The following is a 17,300-nucleotide window of genomic DNA, read 5'->3' on the forward strand; positions in this document are numbered from 1 at the left end:
TGATTTATGACTGAATAAAAATTGATTAAATGATAGATTGATTGCAAAGGCGCCCTTTTCAGTTTGAGCAGGTTTTTGAAAACTAGATTTCCTTAAGTACAATATTCTATACCATATATAGGCTTTTAAATCTACAAAGATCTCTTCTGGAGAAATATATTTCCCCCCCAATTTAGAATAGAATGCTTGCTACTCTGCTCTGATTTGTTACAGAGTGTTATTTCTAACAATGTTCCTACATACAGTATATGCAGGGAACGATGAGATACATGGGGCACACATCTCTCAATCTTTCACTAGTAGATAGCTGTACCAGATTATTGCATGATATTAAATACAAAGCTATTCCAGGTAAGGAAATTTTCTAGTTCTACCAAGATAAATGCAGTAGAAAGGAATTATAAAATCAATATACCTGCCCTGGTATTTGCAAAATATCTATGTATTTTATTCTTTTCATACCACAAAAAGGCATGCCATCCCAACTAAAGATCACGTCCCTCCAGCAATAACAGCAGTCTTCTATTGCTGAGATTTATCCATTATTTCACCCAAGTTAATGCAGAAGCCTGGAAATAGAGCTCCCAATCTGGCAACCTAAAGCCCCCATTGTTTTTTTTTATTCTTGCAGCATTTGCCCTCCTGACTTGATAGTGAAGCAAACCTACTTCTGAAGCTTTTGTTAAACAGAGAATGATCTTGTCACATAGTTCTATCTGTTGACCTATCTGTAATCACACAACCTTATTATAGTAATACTACTGACATACATTTATGAATCTAAACAATATTTCTCAATCTTGGCAACTTTAAGGTATGTAGACATCAGTTCCCAGAATTCTGAGAGAACTGGTAACCAGGGAATTCTGGAGTGTGTGTGTTTGTGTGTGTGTGTGTGTGTGTGTGTGTGTGTGTGTGTGTGTATTAAAGATGCCAAGGTTGAGAAGATCTGAACAATGGCTCTACCTTGGTTAAGTAGATGAATTCTATGTAATAGTTTGCCCTATTTTTTAAAAAAACATATCCTACCTTTGCAGCCTTCACAAGTCAGGGCATTATAATGGTATCCAGAGGCCTTGTCACCACAGACAACACACAGCTCTTTATCTTTTGTTCTTCCAGAGAGTAGACCCATCCGAGATTTCTTGGCTACAGGAAAGTCTACCAGATCTGTCTCCTTGGTTTGTAAGTTATTAGATGGCATTTTTTCAAGTTCATACATTACAGGGGAGTGCCATTCTTCAGATTGTTGAGGATGAAGACTAAAACTTGAATAATAAGGTGGTAAAGTGATTGGAGGCTGCATTGGGCAAAAATGCATAGTGTTGTACTGTGAGTAGGATGACACATCAGTATCTTTCGCTGTAGAAATCATTGGATCCGGATGTATACCTCAATAAGAACACAAGATATGTTTCTAAGTCAATCTTCTAGGAACAGTTATTTTCACTAAAAATAAATATTGCCATTTTTCCTCTTGTACATGCTTGCAGTGTATATTAATGTTCAATCATCCTGAACTGAGATTGCTCTGTGTGCTTGGATGGGTCTAATTATAGTGAGACCTTGGATTAACAAATTTGTGATATGAGGTGGATGCATTCTTCATTTAGACAGCCTCCTGATTTTATAGATTAAATAACGGTGTTGCCCTTTATACTGATTTTTTTCTGCATATGGCAGGAGTTTTGTCAATTACATGATCATACAGATTAAGCATATTGATGAAAATGACAGATATGAATTTAATAGACATTTCACATTAGTAGTTACCCTAGACCTGAGTGGTCTATTAAACTGAGATTTTACAGCAGGGGTCCCCAACCCCCAGTCCATGGATTGGCACTGGGCTGCGGCATGCCAGAAACGAAACCACGCAAACAAGCGAAGCCCCAGGGATGCAGGCAGCACATGAAACCATGCCCCCTCTGGTCCATGGAAAAACCTCTCTCCACAGAACCAGCCCCTGATGTCCAAAGGGTTGGGAGCCTCTGTTCCACCGTGATGGATCTACAGCATACATTTTAAAAAATAAATAGGTTTCTTGTTTCTGATTAACTTTGCTGGATCCTCTTGACATGCTCATTCTTTTTAGATTTGGTTGGGTGTCTGTGGGTGTGTATATAAGCTTTATGTAGGAAGAAGATGTCTATGCCAGATGAGGGGACTATACACAGGGGTGGGATTGAAAATTTTTAGCAACCGGTTCTCTGCCCGGTTGCTGGGTGGGTGTGGCCATGGGGGCATGGTCTAGTCAGCTTCCTGCACCATGGGGGGTGGGATTTTCTCCCTCCCCATGCTCCAAAGGTTTTTGTTGAGCCTCCAGGAGGGCGAAAATGGCCTCCCCTGAGCTCTGGAGGCCAGAAACATGCCCGTTTTTGGACTTCTGGTACTTCAAGACACCTGTTTTTCAGCCTTCCAGAGCCTCTGTGTGCACCCTGCATTTACCTTGCATCCAAAGCGGGCTGCGTGGAGACTCCAGGAAGGGGCGGGGTGGGAGGGGTCAGCCAGTCCTTGCAATTTTAATCTGGTTCAGCAAACCAGATTAAAATTAACATCTGGATCACCAGTCTAAACTGGCTGAATCCCACCCCTGACTATACACCAGGGACGTGCAGTCAGGGGAGGCAGAGACTCACCACTGTCATCATGAAAAGAAAAAAAATGTAAAAGGAAAAAGGCAAGAGCTGAAGTCAGGCTGAGCTAGTTGCTGCCAGAGTCACCATGGATGACTCTGCTTAGTGCTTAACTGTTTAAAAAATCCTCTTAAAAAGTGCCTTATACAGGAGGCAAGAGAACGATGTGCCTCATCTAGTCTGGCGTTTTATGATCACTCGAGCAGAGTTAAGCAAGGGTTAAAAGCCAAAAAATTCCTGACGTGTATCCATCTAGCTCTTGATTCTAAATATTGAACTTCCAGTTGTTAAAACTGCATGAGTGCATTTGCTGACAAAATCACATATAAATATTGCTAGACTAAATATTGCTAAAACATTTCAATAGTTAGTTATAAATCTTACATACTGGCATTACAAGGATTAATAGATGCAAATTTCTTCAAGCAGTATCAAATTAAATTATTTCTGATCTGATTTTGGTAGCCTTTTCCTTTGGTTTTCCTTTCGCAGATATCCTGACAAACTAACCCAGACATATTTTAGACTAGAATGAAGACCAAACCTGTTTTTAGGATATTCACTATGTCATTGGATTATTTAAGCAAATTATGGTCAAATTAATGACTAAATTTATTCTGAAAACACAATAAATAAATAAATAATTGATACAATATTGTTTTTTACAATTATCTTAAATTATTTTTCTTTTTCTCATACAAGTGGGAGTTTTCAGAGGAGTAGGACTGAAGCCGTATGAGGTTGGTATTGGTCAGGATAAATGTATATTATATTATTTTTAGTTTGGGAGACAAAAACAATATATTTAAAACTTTTTGTTACATCATTTGCATTCATGAAGGACACTTTTTTAAATCTAAGCTATGGACTACAAAAGAAAGATTGACTGCTTTCTAAAGAACCATTAAATGCTACTAGCTTATTAATTCATTTAATAAAATTATGGAACAAACACTAGTTTTACTGGTGTATACACTAGTAAGTGATCTTGGTTATCTTTTTTAAATCAAATAAACACTGTAATAATGATAATAGTATTAATCACAATATGGGGGTTCGATACTTGCAAATGCAAGTAGATAAATAGGTTCCACGTAATGTCTTCAGACAATGATGACTTCCTTGGCTAAGAAATGGAAATGAGCACCGACCTCTAGAGTCAGACATGACAGGAGAGGGGAAACCTTTTCCATATTAATTACAATATTATTCACAATTGTAATGTTTATCAAATTATCAGACGTTGATATGCTTGAGTCTTATTATATTCTAATTTCCCAAACCAAATACTCTACATGTTTTAGAGTATTTTCAACCTACCTATGCTGATCGGGGCAAGATGACAGCTGTAGTCTAATACATCTTGAGGACACCAGGAAGGAGAAGATAGGTCTACCACAAATCAAAAACAAGAAGAACCAAAACCAACATATTAGAAATGATTTTGTAGAGTAAAAAAATACTCACTAGATAGTTCCAAACTGAATTAGTTATACATACAAAAAAGAAATAATAGTATTAGGTTATAATACATCAGAGTCTAGGAATGGTTTCATTATAACTGCTATAAAACTATCCTATCTAATATTAAGAATAGCAAATGAGTAAGTTGGCCATGATATCTTACCTTTTAAGAGCACACCAGTTTGACAATTTAAGTAGAGTTCCTGAAAATTTTGTAATATGATTTTTCTTCTGCTTTCTTAACTTCCAAACCTCTAATCCCAAATGTTAAGTAAAACTTCCTCTCAGACCAGCCAAGGAAACAGTAGGGCAGAGGTCGCACAGTTTACTGATTAACTTTATTATGAGAAATAAGTTGAGAAACTAGCTATGACAATTGTCCAGCCCAATTTGGTGAAATTTAGAAAAAATGCTCTCAGAAGAAGCATTCATAACTATAGGCTTGCCTGCTGTATTATTTCTTGTTTTTCTGATGAATTATACAAATGCTGCCTGGGAAAATAAGCCAATCAATGAATATATTATAATTCACAATGGAAAATAATTATATAAAAACTTTGTCCCTAAGGCAAGACTACTGAAACCATTACTGAAACTGCTGGGGGAAATGAGCTGCTTCATGAAGATGGCTCATTGTAACAGTCAGCAAGTGAATATGATCGTGTTGTAAATAGGTTGACTGCCTTGATACCAAATTATCTTTTTCCTCTTGTATTTGCCAGAGTTGTATCTAGAGAAGGACTGCTCTTTGCCTCATGGGAAACACATCTTATTCTTCCCCTCCCACCAAGATAAGAGATCTATTGGGAGAACTTGATTCAAGCATGTTTATAAGCAAAGGAATTCGGGGGGGGGGGGACTTTTCATCGCGTCTCACATTGGCCAAATGCTTTATGCTGTTGCTGGCCCTCAGTATGTTCCAATCAGCTTTTTGTACAATGCAGCCCTGCTACCAGCTGGGCTCCTCTCATCTCACTGGCCAATGGTTCTGAGTCCAAATTGAGTGATCTGCTGCCATGTTAGCTGCCTGCCACTGACAAAAGGTGAGGGTGAAATTACCTCCTGACAAAAAGAATTAGTGTTCAGAAAAACATGGTGAGGAATACTGAGGAGTTACTGATTACCATGCAAAAATACCCAAAGAAAATAATTACATTTACTATATAGCTTATTTGTTGTATGCATATTTCCAAATAATGTTCACAATGTAATATATGGGGAAAAATACTATTTACTTGAACTATTTTACTGTTCATTATATAAAAAACAGTGGTGTGTGTGTGTGTGTGTATACATACAGAGAGAGAGAGAAAGAGAGAGAGAGGGAGAGAGGGGGGGGGGAGAGAGAGAGAGAGAGAGACTGTATTTTATACCCTCTCAGAAAATCTTTTCTATACTAAAACCTGATGTCACCTGCTCATTGCTTGCAAAACCCATCTATTCTTATCTTTTGGCTAAGATGATGGGATGCTCTTTTATGCTGACAGCTGAAAACAGAGAAGCGGTGACAGACAGACTAAAGGAAGTATTATGAGGAAGATGGAAAGATAAACAGCTGAGGGGAAGAGGCAGAGAGGAGAAAAAATACAGACATTCAAAGAATGCAGAAGTATCACAAAGGGAAAACAGTTAAAATCCCCTCCCATCTTCCTCATCATCAAGACTTCATTCCAGATCACCACATTCTTTCATCTATAAGTATATTGTCAAACAAAACAAAGGAAAAGGAAAGGAAAAGGAAAGGAAAAGGAAAGGAAAAGGAAAGGAAAGGAAAGGAAAGGGAAAGGGACAGGACAGGGAAGGGAAGGAAAGGAAAGGAAAGAACAGCTACACTAGAGTTTATGAATTTTTCACATGACTAAATGTTTGACTAAATGTAAATGTTGCTGAATGATGGGAAAAGACATAGAATATAATATAATAACAGAGTTAGAAGGGACCTTGGAGGTGTTGGTTGAAACACGAAATTGATAAAAGAGAATTTATCTTGTGACTCAAGGTTAAACTCAGGGTTGGACACCAGTGGGTCCTTGGTAGTCTCAGAGCTTGGTGGTTTTCTTTCAGACGTTTCATTGCCAAACTAGGTAACATTAACAAAATATTTCCAAGAAAACCACCAAGCTCAAAGAGCACCAAGAATTATAGAATAGTTGAGCAACTGAGGACTCTGAATTCCTGAATGTTCAGTAATTAGACTGTAATCTTTTTTTTCATTGAACAAAAGACAGTCAACATTTATCTCCATGCTGCCTGCACTGACTGATATTTGCTATCCAGGATTTTAGACAGAGACTTTTTAGTGAAGGACTATTCAGTATATGTGTTCTCCTCTTGCATTAATAGTGGGATTTAACACTGAATTGCCTCATTTTCTTTAATTTTATTTAGTTATTTACTGTGTAACTATTCATTCATTTTATAGCATCGACAAAAACTAACTGGGGGCATTTCTAAAAATAGTTAAAATGATAGAGAACTATATTTATTTATTTATTTATTTATTTATTTATTTATTTATTTATTTATTTATTTATTTATTTATTTATTTATTTATTTCCTGCCTTTGTTATATTTAACAGATAACTCAAGGTGGCAAACATATCCAACCTACCTTCCTCCTATTTTCCTCACAACAACAACCCTGGGAGGTAGATTGGGCTGAGAGTGACTGGCCCAAGGTCACCCAGTTGGCTTTCATGGCTAAGGTGGGACTAGATTGACTGTCTCCCTCTTTCTAGCCTGGTGACTTAACCATTACACCAAACCGACTCTCTGTTAGCTTTTTTTCATTATAAATATTGTATTGCTATGAATGTAAGTTCTAATTTACCAAATAAACTAGGACCTTCAGAAAGAGGAAATCCATCTGCTGAAGATAGCTGGGGATGGTTGATCAGGTTCATCTCCGATGCCATAGAATCTTTAATGTAAGATTTGCAAACAGCAATGAAACCTAACAACAAGAAATATTATTAGTCAAAAATTACAAAATATTGGGACTTGCTGATCAAAACTGAATGCTTATGGGGGGAAATGTTACAGCAATTGTGACTGGAGCCCTTGAAGCAATACTTAAAGCATATCTAGAAATATTAAATTTATCAGATGTTGATTTTACAAAAACAAACAAACAAACCCACCACCCTGTTTGGAACTGCCTATATTCTTTGAATCTGTCTTAATAATTTTTAGATCCTTGGTTAAGACTTGACAGCAAATAAAAACAAACCTTACATTCTTCCAAGTGGATCACCCCAGTATGTAATACTATAATGTGGTTTTCAGCAGTGGTGCAATTCAGCCGGTTCAATCTGGTTCAAGCGAACCGGTAGTGGTGGCAATGGGGGGCTCCGCCCACCTGCCCGGACATCATCATGTCCCATTTTTTATGCTCTGTGCAGGCGGTCCTGCACATGTGCGGAGGTGATGCATGTGTTCATATTTGCAAACCAGTAGCGAAGGTAAGTTGATTTCACCCCTGGTTTTTAGGCGAAGAGACTTTCCATTTTTAAAATGGATATACTTGCCTAAACTCATACTGGAAAGCACTACTGCCAGATCATACAGTCTTTCTCCATTAACAATCAAGATGCCATTATCCATGCAGGCATTCTCAGTTACTGCTATTGTGGGCAGTGTTGAAAGAGAGCTGTTTTAGACTATGATAGCCCAAAAATTAGGGATTTGGTAGCACTTTTTCTGACACATTTTATTTAAAAATAATAACATTTCAGGAGTTGTTGCTTTCTTCATCAGATGCTTAGTCAATATTGGTATGACATGCTTCAAACAGATTCATATTTTGGTGGAAATATTCCACACTTCATTCATTGCACTTATTAACCTTCATCCATGGGCTACTGTATTTAAGGTGTCTCACAGTCAAACACCAATGTGCTAGAAAATACAAAATTACTGGAACTTTTGTGGTGGACATTAGAATGTCTGAACTGAGATATAATCTAACATACTGATCACAGGCTCTGCTCTGATAATATTTATCTGACATTTCCAGCATACTAATATTATATTAGTATTGTATTATTATAATCTATGTATTATAGAGAACAATTCAATCATACATTTTGATCTTGAGAGCTATCTTTGTCTCATTGGCAGGGTAAAAACTACATTAGCAAATATTCTGAATATAATTTCAACTATTCATTATTTCCAAGATATATATTTATTAAAGATCAAGTAAACTCTGTAAAATCAATTGGTCATTTCTACATAAGCATAACATTTCACTAGATGTTAGTAGTGCCATATTCAAGCCTTTTTCAATCTTGAATCTCTAGCTGTATATGAAGTACAATTCCAAAGCTTTTGCAATCTTGGAAAACATCTGGGAGATGTAAACCTCACAAATCTGAAGACACATGATTTACAACAAATCACTTTGGCCATTTACAGCTGTTTTGTATTTAAATTATCAAATTAAAATTTACACTTATTTTATTACACAATTGACTGTTAATACTGTTTACATAAAAGAATCTAACTTTCTTTGCACAATTATGTATCTTTATGAAAGCTTTCTATTGCTTTCCTTGTATGAATCTTTATGGCTTTTGTCTAGAAAGTAAGGCCAAATTCTGGTTGAGTTTGCATCCTGGTTTATTTCACCATTATTAATCAAATTAATCTCACTTAGCTGGGTCCACAAATTACACCAAATCAAAGTCAGATAGCTACATTATGGCTTAATGTAATGTGTGAATTCAATCCATATATTTTAGTTTTGTTCACTGAAATTTATTGAAATGTCAGTCAATCAAATCCATTCATATTTTTATCTTTGGATAGAGATATACATCAATTAAGTGTTTGCATTAAAACATTAGATAATGTAAAAAATGGCTACTTCACTTAAGGTGACCCATTGTCTTAGATGTACTGAGCATTGACAATCATTGGCTTCATTTGTGTTCTGATATTTTATTGCAGCCTCTATGAATGGTATTGTGCTGTTGCCCATATTTTTAATTTTATTTTAAAGTAAGACAAACTCATGAGAAACTAGTGAATAAAGAATGACATTCTCTTAGAGTATTTGTACATCCAATTAAATGTGTCCCTTTATCAACCAAAATAATAGCATTGCCACTTGTCAGGGCTATGTGATCATTATCAGATCAATGCCGGACCAGAGATTCTATGAAAAATATTTATACTAAGAAAATAATGTAAAGACAAGTTTTATATTTCCTCTTAAAAGAGAGATAAAAGCACATCATGAATAGTAATGATGAAATAGTGATATTAATGTCAAATTCTCACAAGTATTTTTTTAAATATTGGAGGAAAGAAAAAAGGATTATCAGAACCACTGAATTGGAAGTGGCTACTATAATAAATAAAATTCTTTCCACCTTTGTCAATAAAATTAATGCTAAAAAGAATATTGAAAGATGATTTTGCATTGCACAAGATACTATGCTTGTGAATTCATAATATTAATTAACTTTTTCCTTTCATATTACATACCATGGTAAAACTTCACATTTTTGGATAAAACAAATATCAAATTTCATCAGGACACTTGCTAAATTTATTGAAAAGATGATCATAAGCCAATTTGAAAGATTATGTAATTATTATTTAATATGTAATCAATCATCAATATATTTTGACAATGAGAAAAACAGTGCTTTGGCAGTTAATCCCCACAGATTAACACACATTCTATTTTTTTTTGAAAATGAGTTCTTTATCACACACTAAATAAATAATAATGCCGTTTTTCACTTTATTGCAAATTCTTGTACTAATTCATGTGTTAGTCAAAGCTTCCAAAAAGATGAAATGAATGAAATTGCAGAAAACAACACACTTAAAATTATGAATTATCCAAACTACAAGCATTAGTAAATAGCAATTTATACCTGATATCTTGTTGTGTTCATAGAATCGGCAATTTTGCTTTAAATTGAAACTCCTAATGATTTTTCAGCAGGAACATTTTTGTTGTGATTTTCACTTTCACGGGATTGTTCAGTGAAAACATGACCACTTTAGCTGGCTTCTCCCCTCTTCATTGACTCATTTCTGCAGGAGACAAAGTTTACTCATTAACAGTACTTTCTATCTAAACAGGTTTGAAATACAGGAACTTTATAAAACTGGATAGGATATGTTGCTTATCTTGATTGGTTGAAGATTCTTGTTGGGCAGTAACTAAAAAGTATGTTGACAAATGCCAGCTTATGCTTCTTTGAATAAGACAACCAAAAGGTGTATGAGATCAAGGCCAAGTGGAATTCCAGGTATTGAAAAAGGCAGAAAATAGAAATAGAACAGCTATGCCTATTTAACAACTGTTTAATTGTAACCTAAATATTCTGAAAACAAGTTATTTATCATCACAGTGATAATCTGATCTGATCACTAATATGGATGCCATCCAGAAATGCCAATTAAAAATTCTACAATTCCCGTCCACATAGCCACAGCTAAGAAACGTACACATTCATCTTGCACTGAGATTAAGAAAGAGCGCCTAATAAATATTAGGTGAATGTTTATATATATATATATATTTATTTATTCTTGCAGAATTCTTTAAGCTATTTCTATGTGAAATGTGTAAAGGGTAGATCATTATTAGAACATCATTTGGCTGAATCGAACCAAACATGGATTATTCCAAAACATAGTTGCCAATTAAATGCCAGGTCAATAGGACATGAACAAAATAGACTCCTTTACTTCAAATCTCAAAAAATTGAGAACAGATCTTAATAGACAGAGCTACTTCCTCAGAAATCTATACAATTTATAATTTTAAGAATGAAATCCATGCATGAATTCATACACCTCCTTACACACCTGTTAGCATATGGAGAGACAAGAACTATAGGAAAGGAGGAAATTTAGCTTGATAACAGTAAAGCCTGTTTCTTTCTGATATGTAAACTGATGATGGAATACATTGGAATAGAACTCAAAGAAATCAAAATTATATATCAAAATAATATTTTAAAATATATTTTGTCATCCATCTATCATTCCTACCATTTTGAAACATCCCTCTATAATTTTAAATGTTGTCTGCTTTTACACTCTATTCTATTCTTTTTTCATATGAATGCAGTTTTAGTCTGTTAAGTATCAAATGAATTCAAAATCATAACGTAGTATTATCTTTTGAAATAAATTGTTATTTTTATTTCAGATGGTGCCGACTATAAATTACTGGTCCCGTTATGCTCTTTCATTCTTTAGTCATTACATCTGATATCAGCTGTTTCTCAGAATATCTATGAGTTTCTCATCTCCCAATGCTTTACACATAATCAAAATGTACATTTGCAAGACATTTTGCTTGTAATCTAATCTATAATTTATGAATTATTATTAGGAGTTAAATATGATAATGGTAGTATGTTGTATGTGTTAAAAAGTGAAAGGAAATATTGTGCAGAATGTTGGCTTGTTTTCAAGGATAAAACCGTTTATGACTTTCAAAAATAAGTGTAACATAAAATCTCTTTTAAACATTTACTGCATATGCTTATTTTATCCATTTAATCATTGACTTAACTATTGCTCCATCTCGTCAGTACTTAGGCCTTTAAAGTCAATCGATAATAATGTGAAATAAATAAAACCTTTGTCACCCACTGCTACATGAGATTTTACGTAACTCCTCTAAAAATAAGAAACCTTTGTACAGCCTGCCAGTACTATACATTGTATCACAAAACAGTTAATCAAATCCGATTTGGAAAAACTGTGCTGTTTACAGAAATTGGCTAGGTATTCAAGCCTCTTATGAAGGGAGTTGTTTAAGTCTGCATTTTATCATTGTTATTATTATTGTCTATCACACATTCTTCTACTCTTTATTTCCAATTTTAGTAATTGTGTGATGTTATCTTGTTTCGGCTTAATTAATTTCAATACTATTCAAATTGTTTATTGACTTGGTGTATTTTAATATTTTCTCTGGCGTATTCTAGTCCAGTGTCTTTATTTTATTATTTATTGCTTGTATAAGGGGGTGAGAGACAGGTACCTTGGTCGATAGACCAAAAGAATAACCCATTGGGATTCCCATATCAAAATAACTTACCTTATGTGCGGCCAGAACCTGAAAATAATATTTAACACAGTACTTAACAAAATAATTTGGTTGAGATCTGCATAACAGAGACTGATTGGGGTAGATTGCAGGGTTGACACAAAAATATAATTTTATCATATTTTATCTATATCTTAAATTATTGTATTCTACTCCAATTTCATTTTAGACTGTATTTTATTCCAATCCCATTTTAAATTGAATTTTATCAAATTCCATTTTAATTTGCTTTTATCAAATTTTACTAATTTGTTTCTGGAACTTTGCACTTTGATATGGCTCAGGGGCTAATCAATAAAGACTCAATGGCAATGCTCAATTATTTATTCATTTTCTATACCTCTTTCTTCAAAGTTATTTCTTCAAGTATTCTCACCAGGCAAATCCACTCAAAGATCAATGGTGTTTGCTAGTTTCATGGCTTGATGTTGTTACACTAACAATTACTTTTTTTTACAGCAGTCTATAAGGAGACTCAAGGCTTGTTATGAAAGTCACTTAGAAACAAAGAACTTCAAACCTTTGGTTCTAGTATGAGGGCAGAATGGTCCTACCATCACTGCATTTAATTTATAATGAAACAAAACTGAGCAGTGGTTTTAGTGATTGAGATTACAATGGGATTTTCAGTGCTGCATATAGCTGTTTGTTTTAAAACCAACTCTTGATGGCTTACAACCCATAAAACAATATATATATATATATATATATATATATATATATATATATATATTCATAAAACAAACCATATGACAAAAACAGAAAAACCATATGGCATATAGTCCCCATCATTGGCCACTTCCTCTTGGAACAGAGGTGAATATTTATTTTTCGGGGGAGAAATATTAAGAAGACATGGATGTCTTAAACATCTTAACTCTCCCTGTCAGGGAGATCAGGAGATTGAGTCTGTTGTACATTTGCAGGGCTTCTAATGTCATACCTCCCTGGAATACTGCATTATGAAGGACAGGACACAAGACCCTTTGTGTTTATCTAGATGAAGTCCCTTATGAAGAAAAGAACATTCTGGTGCATAGAGAAGGACAGTGATAGAACAGGAAATATATGAATCTTTACTTTGGAGGGAACTGTATTGGATACACAGAACAATATTTGGTCTCATTTGGTCTGAATGAAGGTATTTGACTTGACTGGTATTTGTCTCATATAATTCAATCTCAGTTTAATAAATTGTGGGTTTTTTTGTACCTTTATGCACCTTAAATCACAGTGTGCTGAAAGTACTTGTGATGGCTTTTAAACTATGAATTTAACTCAGAGATTGTTTGCAGTCTCCTTTATATTGATTTTCTTAATGATAATTGGTACATTATTTAGTATTTATGTTATTGAGAGTACTGGTTGCAGGATCCAACAGGATCCTAGGAAACCTTTGTCCCCAAGTTTACTGGGTGTTTTACCTCGAATAAAGTGAGTGCTGGAGTTAGTTATAACATATTTAATGGTCAATTAAATTGAGATTTCAGTCATAATAATTGTGTTAGTGAGGAATTAAGAGAGGAGGCTATTGAGGGAATATTTAAAATATATCTGGTCATGTTTCTTTCAGCACTTTAAAACTCTTTTTCAGTTTCTTCACACACATTCTTTGTTCCCTCATCAGAGATCAGAAATTATTCTGAATACCAGTTAATATTTCATTCATGGATTGTTACAGACAATTTAGCTGTCACATCACCTGTTTCCCTGAAAATAAGATCTCCCCAGATAATAAGCCCAATCAGCACATGCGCTAAAATAAGCCCTCCCCCAAAATATTGCAACACAGCAGCAGTCATGAAGTGACCACGCTTGCTGCCTTCTGCACCTCAAAAATAATCAGACCTCCCCCAAAATAAGGCCAAGTGCTTATTTCAAGGGTCAAAAGAAAATAAGACCCTCTCTTATTTTCGGGAAAACACGGTAGATCCTATATTTCAATATATATTGATATCAATAATAGCATTAATTCTTGAATAATCTTTCTACAGTAAAAAACCTGTATGTTCACATTGCAACTCAACCAATTATTGCTTTGGCTTATCTCATTATTTCCTCTCCAGAAATCTGGAATAAGAAAGAACAGGCTTTGATTCTCTTATATTTGACATCTTTTCAGATATTTAAGAGTGGTCCCATGATCACTTATTAATATATCAATCACTTTCACTTTCCTTTCATTTTTCATAGGGCTGCTTCCAGTTCCCTGATCATTTTCATTTCCCCTGCCTTTCTTTGAACCCTTGTGGGTCTGATCAGTGCAGAATACTTGCAATGGAACTTTTAAAGTGGAATTATTATTTCTTACCATTTGTTACAGAGGTGGTATTCTGCCGGTTCTGACACGTTCACCCGAACCAGTAGTGGAAATTGCGGGTGGCCATGCCCACCAGCCCTGACCCTACAGCATCCCATTTAGGCCCTTTTTAAAGGCAAAGCACATGAGCAGAAGGCGGAGTGCATGTGCAGACATGCGCTCATATTTGCAAATTGGTAGGTAAGTGAATACCACCCCTGATTTGGAAATTATCTTTATGTTGATGCAGTCAAAAACTGGACTTGATTTTTTTTTGCAATTATATCACAGTGTTGCTTCGAAGTCAGAATGTAAAAAATTGTTATAAATAAAATGGTTATAAATAAAACTATTTCCAAAGTTTTCCATTTCTGTTATTTGTAGGACTACTACCTGGTTTGCAAACTCTTGATTGAAGTGATTTGAGAAGGCCATTATTATAAATTATTTTTGAAAAAAATAAGATGCTCAATCCTATCATGGGAACATTATAAAGATAACCCAGAAAAAATAAGGAAAATTGGGGGCATTGCCTGAAAAGAACTTCTGATTGACTCAAGTGACTATATCTACATAGTTTCCTTGGCAAAATTGTGGCAGTAGTTCTGGAATGTTTCTTGGCTTCCAAATTTAATGTATAGCACTGGACTTTCCTGATAACTTTCCATCCAAATCCAACCCTGCTTAGCCTTTTGGAGCAGAGTCAAGATCACCTCGGTTCTGCCAAATCCTGTGAATCTATTATAGTTAGGACATAGCACATTTTCATTATGCATGGTTTGCTTCAATTGATTTTTTTTTTTAAAGGGACATAAAGAAGCATCTTCTGATTTTCACATTGTACAGGATGTTCATTAATGGTACTTTTCTCTATTTAACCATAGCATGGTAGAAGAGACCCCCTTTTTTGCATCTTGGAGCGAAGGGAAGGGGACGCGACAAGCGGGTATGCAACAGCAACCTTTATTGAGAACAGAGTGACTACGATTCAACGTGGCGTGGTTCGCGCCAAACATTTATACCCCCGGGTTTGAACGAGGAGCCAATGGGGCGTCGAATAGCTCGACCAATCGGGGCGAGGATTGAACCGGCTCCGCCCGGGAACCAATCAGAAGGGGAGTCCTTTATCCCCGCGCTTGTATTTCCCGCGCTAGTATTCAACACCCCTCCCCCCCTAGTCAAAGAGTTCCCTTAGGAAGGGCAAACATAGTCTTGTAGATAGGTGGGGCGGCGACGTTCTCGTCCCGACCTTCGTAGTTCCCCGGCGGTTGTCGTCGGGGGGGGGCGCCGGCGGAGGTGTGTCTGTGGCGGGGCGGTGAATCTGCGATGCGGCCTCGTGAGATGGCGCTGGCCCCGGGCCCCGTGCCCAATGTCCATTTATCCGGGGTGGCGTCTCCGTGGCAACAGGAGTGTCCGGCAGCGGCCCCGCGCAGTCTGGTTGGGGTGTAGGTTCAGAGTCTCGATAAGGGCTTCGAGGAAGGAAGTAGCCGGGTGAGGCGCGTCTGTCCGAAAAGTTTGTATCGGCTGGTCCCCCGTTCCCCGGGTGGAGGCGGTCCGTTGGGGGGGAGGTCATCGAGGGTGGTTCGTGCTGAGAGGGGGTGTCTGAGAGGCTCGGGCCGTCTGTTTCCGTGGGGAGGCGTCGCCTTAATTGGTCCACGTGGCGCCTCCATTGTGTTCCGTCGGCCAGACCGACCCTGAAGGAACAGGGGCCGGTCAGAGCTGTGATGGTTGCGGGAACCCACCGTGGATCCCCAGAAAAGGAGCGGGCCCATACAGGATCCCCTAACTTAAACGCGTGGGAAGGGAGGGCCCCCAGGTTGCTCGGCAGATCCCCTGCGTAAAGTGGATGGAGCCTGTCTAGGGAGGTACGCAGTCTCCTACCCATCAAGAGCTCCGCGGGACTTTTATTAGTCGTTGGGCAGGGTATGGAGTGCTGGCTCAAGAGGTAAGCTGCCACTCTTTCTTGCCAGTCGCCCTGGTCCATGCGGCCCAAGGCTTCTTTGGCTGAGCGAACTGCGCGCTCCGCCCGGCCGTTACTAGCTGGGTGATAAGGGGCTGTGGCTGCGTGTCTGATTCCTTGTTCGGCCAGGAATTCTTGGAACGTGTTGGAGGTAAACTGGGGCCCATTATCTGAGACTATCACATCCGGTAACCCATGGGTGGCGAACATCTTACGAAGGGCCCTCACTGTACTCTCTGCTGTGGTGGAGGTCATGATCACCAGCTCCACCCACTTGGAGTAAGCATCGACTACTATCATGAAGTTTCGGCCGTGGAAGGGGCCGGCGAAGTCAATGTGTAAACGGGACCATGGGCCTCTAGGGATTTCCCACTCCCGGGGGGCGGCTGTGGGGGGATTCGGCCTAGAGTTTTGGCAGATCCTGCAGCGGCCTACGTAGTCTGCAATTTCTGAATCTAGCAAGGGCCACCACACATAGCTACGGGCTAAGGCTTTCATTCGCGCTATGCCTGGGTGGTTTTTGTGGAGTGCGGGCAGGATTCGTGCCCGCAGGGCTGTGGGGATCACTACCCTGTCCCCCCAGACAAGACAACCCCCGTGTAGGGCGAGTTCTGCTTGTCGTGCTTTAAATGGTCGGAATCCTTCCGCTACCTTTTCCGTGGGCCAACCCCTCAAGACCCATGAAGCTACTTGGGATAGGACGGGGTCGGCTTTTGTGCAAGCTGCGACGTCCGCGGCAGAGACGGGGAGGTCGGATTCGGCGATGGACAAAATAGAGAGAGCGGGCACGTGGGCTGTGTCCGTCTCTGGCAAGGGGCAACGGCTCAGGGCGTCTGCGTGCCCTAGCTGCTTACC

General features: G+C 37.5%; 1 protein-coding gene across 3 annotated transcripts in view; it reads right to left on the minus strand.

The window, feature by feature from the left end:
- NR1H4 (nuclear receptor subfamily 1 group H member 4) overlaps positions 1–10,200 on the minus strand; it is a 35,619-nt gene extending 25,419 nt beyond the window's left edge. Inside the window, exons 1-4 of one of the 3 annotated variants that reach the window (XM_032220764.1) lie at positions 9,989–10,200; positions 6,946–7,053; positions 3,957–4,028; positions 1,030–1,392 (exon numbers count right to left, since the gene is read on the minus strand). In XM_032220764.1, coding sequence (XP_032076655.1) covers positions 1,030–1,392; positions 3,957–4,028; positions 6,946–7,015 — 505 coding nt within the window. In that variant the 5' untranslated portion in view covers positions 7,016–7,053; positions 9,989–10,200. Of the gene's footprint in view, positions 1–1,029; positions 1,393–3,956; positions 4,029–4,263; positions 6,580–6,930; positions 7,054–9,988 lie in introns of those variants that run through there. The other 2 variants (XM_032220763.1, XM_032220765.1) reach the window with 2 other exon arrangements.
- Between the last annotated feature and the right edge of the window lie 7,100 nt (positions 10,201–17,300).

Source organism: Thamnophis elegans, chromosome 7 (assembly GCF_009769535.1).
Source record: "Thamnophis elegans isolate rThaEle1 chromosome 7, rThaEle1.pri, whole genome shotgun sequence".
Lineage (NCBI taxonomy): Eukaryota > Metazoa > Chordata > Lepidosauria > Squamata > Colubridae > Thamnophis > Thamnophis elegans.